We start from the raw sequence: 2,891 nt of genomic DNA, 5'->3' as shown, positions 1-2,891 counted from the left end.
GAGAGTAAGGTTCAAGCAGTGCCTATCACTGCTGCTGCATCTTCCCTTCCACTGTTGTATGTCTTTCTTGTCTCATCATGTGACATGATTTACCCATTCTGATTCTCCCCTCTGCACCCATTTTTCTCCTCTTTCTCATCCTGTATTTTTTTTTATGTCATTCCCTTAAATACACCTAATACCCATACACTCTGTCTAGCTTTATTTCTTCTATCTGTACTCTTAGTGACACAGTTTTTAAGAGTAACAACTATCACTTCCCATGTAGTGATATAAACCATTTAGCTCTATTGAATACTTTCTGTTTTCTTTTCCCTTTTCACCTGTTTAAGCTTCTCTTTGCTCTTGATATTGGAAGTCAAATTTTTAATTTAGTTTTGGTCTTCTCCTTATGCAGACTTGCATCCTTCTATTTTGTTGATTGACTATATTTCCCCTTGATGTATTACTTTGCTTACTTTTCTAGGTAAGTAATTCTTGGTTGTAGTCCTAGCTCCTTTTTCCTGAAGAATTACATTTCATGACACCGAATTCTTTAATGATTCTGTTGCCAAGTCTTCTGTAATCCTGATTGTGATGCCTCAATATTTGAATTTTTTCTTTCTGGCCATTTTCAGTACGTTTTCCTGAACTTGAGAGTTCTGAAATTTAACTGTAATGTCCCTTGAGGTTTTTATTTGTGGATCTCTTTCCTGAGGTGATCAGCAGATTCTTTCAATGTCTATTTTGCTCTCCAGTTCCAGGATATCAGGGCAGTTTTGCTTTATAATTTTTTTTTTTGAGTTGTGTAGCCCTTTATTAGCAACTAAAATAGAAGGTATCTGTTGTACAACATGGGTAGTAGTTTACTCTACTGGAGATTTATTATATTCTAATACAGATCATTTATAAATGCAATTTTCATTATTAAAAAGCTTCCACCCTTTTTTGTTTGTTTATAATTTGCAAAACTATTCTGAAAGCTGAATATATGTGCACAGGTCTGCAAAGAGTGCAAATTTAGAATATGGTAAATGCTTTACAGGTTGTATTTGAAGGACCATCTGCCACCATGACTTTACATCCATCATCACTTTTAAATCACAAAATATTTTGATGCCAGCCTTCCTTCCTTCCATTGTCCTAAACAAGAAAGCATTTTATAATGAGTTGAAATTAAGGAAGGACTACACCTACTAAAAAAGAAGAGAAGAAAGTTCTATTAATTTTGCGGTTTCAGTATCCCCAAAGACCAGGAACTGTATCTTTGTAAGGGCTAGGCTGGGACCTCATTTAGAGAATGAGTATGTGCAGGTGGTATCCCTGAGTATTCAGAGCTTCAGTGGACTGTAAGTGCTCCAGCTGCATAACTCACTGAACTGTCTTGCCAGTTTCTACACTGGCTTGACTGGGCATAATTCAAAAATGAAAAGCTCGTATTCATTCCATTCTTCTGGAGCTCTGTGATAGCATTTAGTAACACCTCAATGGGATGTCTTCCACATATTGTGTTATGGTATTTCTTCAAGTAACTGCTAAAAGATACGGGGTCTAGTTGTTCTATAATACTCATGCCCATTTTATCTAGATGTTCAATGGATCTATAAATCTCCCCCTGGGATTCATCATAGTAACTGTAACGGAACCTTTGACCCCAATGGCAGAAATCAGAAGAAACCACAAAGAGATTACTAGGATCCGCTAGATATTTACTGAAGAGTTTTCCGAATTCCTGTTCTTTTGACTCACTCAGAGCTCCAACCAATACAGGAATAATGGTAAACTCATCCTTATGGCTTTCCATGGCTTTAGCAGTATAAGGCAAATGCATTTCAATACTGTGTTCATCTTCATCTGTCTGCAGAGACATGCGCTCAAACATTCCTGTCGGCCAAAGCTCTCCATAAATTTTTTGATCAATACGCAGGTCATACAGAGGTGTTCTATATATATCCACACTGGAAAGTGCACATCGAGATAGGGGCACGTGATGGGAAGGCCCAAGGATGAATATTCTCCGGGTAATAGATGGATCCACTTGTTTGTAAGCATGAGCAGCACAAGACCCACAGTAAGTATATCCTGCATGGGGGGCAATAATGGCTCTAGCAGGTCTTTTTGTGGACTGTACTTGTGAAAGCCAACCTTCTAATTGTGCATTCAGTTGAGGACCTGAGGCTGTGTACCAGCTCCCGGCGTGACTGGCTTCGCGGCAGACCACTTGGTTGGACATCTTGGAACCTGTGCCGCCTATGGTGCACGAGGATGAATGAGGAGGCGGCGGCGGCGGCTGCAGGAACGGCTCGGGGAGGGGACGAGGCACCACGGGCCCAGCCCAGGAGGAGCTGCTTTATAATTTCTTGAAAGATGTTGTCCAGGTCCTTGTTCTGATCATGGCTTTCAAGGAGTCTAATGATTCTGATATTGTCTCTCCTGGTTCTATTTTCCAGGACAGTTGCTTTTCCCATGAGTTACATTTTCTTCCATTTTTTAAGTTATTTAATTTATTTTTTTTTAATGCTCTACAATCACTACCATAAAACTCAGATTTTTACCCCCCCATCCCCCTTACCCCTCTCCCTCCCGAAGACGGCACACAATTCTATATAGGCCCTACATATACTTTCCTATTGAATATGTTTTTACTATAGTCATGCTGTATAGATGAACTAAAATAAAGGAAAGAAATCATATAACAAATCAAAACATAATACACACACACACACACACATACACACACAAACATGATCTGCTACATCTTACAAATGAATTCCATAGTTCTTGCTCTGAGTGTGGAAGGCATTTTGCCTAAGAAAACCATAGGGAATTTTTTTTATTTTTAAGTTCTTTTAAGTTCTATTACAAAGTTCCAAGTCTACCAGAAAAAACTCTCACACAATGTGGTCGTTGCT

General features: G+C 38.9%; 1 protein-coding gene across 2 annotated transcripts; it reads right to left on the bottom strand.

Annotated features, from left to right (window-relative positions):
* Positions 1-769: 769 nt before the first annotated feature.
* LOC140518716 (protein MEMO1-like) lies at positions 770-2,282 on the bottom strand. 2 transcript variants are annotated; one of them, XM_072631068.1, is made up of 2 exons: positions 1,778-2,269; positions 770-1,634 (listed from the first exon to the last, which is right to left on the bottom strand). In XM_072631068.1, exons 1-2 carry the CDS (start codon positions 2,065-2,067, stop codon positions 1,319-1,321), a joined length of 606 nt encoding a protein of 201 aa, XP_072487169.1. In that variant the 5' UTR covers positions 2,068-2,269; the 3' UTR covers positions 770-1,318. The 2 variants fall into 2 exon arrangements, with proteins under 2 accessions (XP_072487169.1, XP_072487168.1); XM_072631067.1 differs by having other exon boundaries at positions 770-2,282.
* Positions 2,283-2,891: the final 609 nt, after the last annotated feature.

This window comes from Notamacropus eugenii, chromosome 1 (genome assembly GCF_028372415.1).
Source record: "Notamacropus eugenii isolate mMacEug1 chromosome 1, mMacEug1.pri_v2, whole genome shotgun sequence".
Classification (NCBI taxonomy): Eukaryota; Metazoa; Chordata; class Mammalia; order Diprotodontia; family Macropodidae; genus Notamacropus; species Notamacropus eugenii.
Note: the sequence above shows the minus strand (reverse complement) of the source record. Positions and strands in the feature narration are given on the sequence as shown.

What these genes read in the sequence shown, in the direction of transcription:
- LOC140518716 (XM_072631067.1), bottom strand. Translation starts at nt 2,212, where the DNA reads ATGTCCAACCAAGTGGTCTGCCGCGAAGCCAGTCACGCCGGGAGCTGG.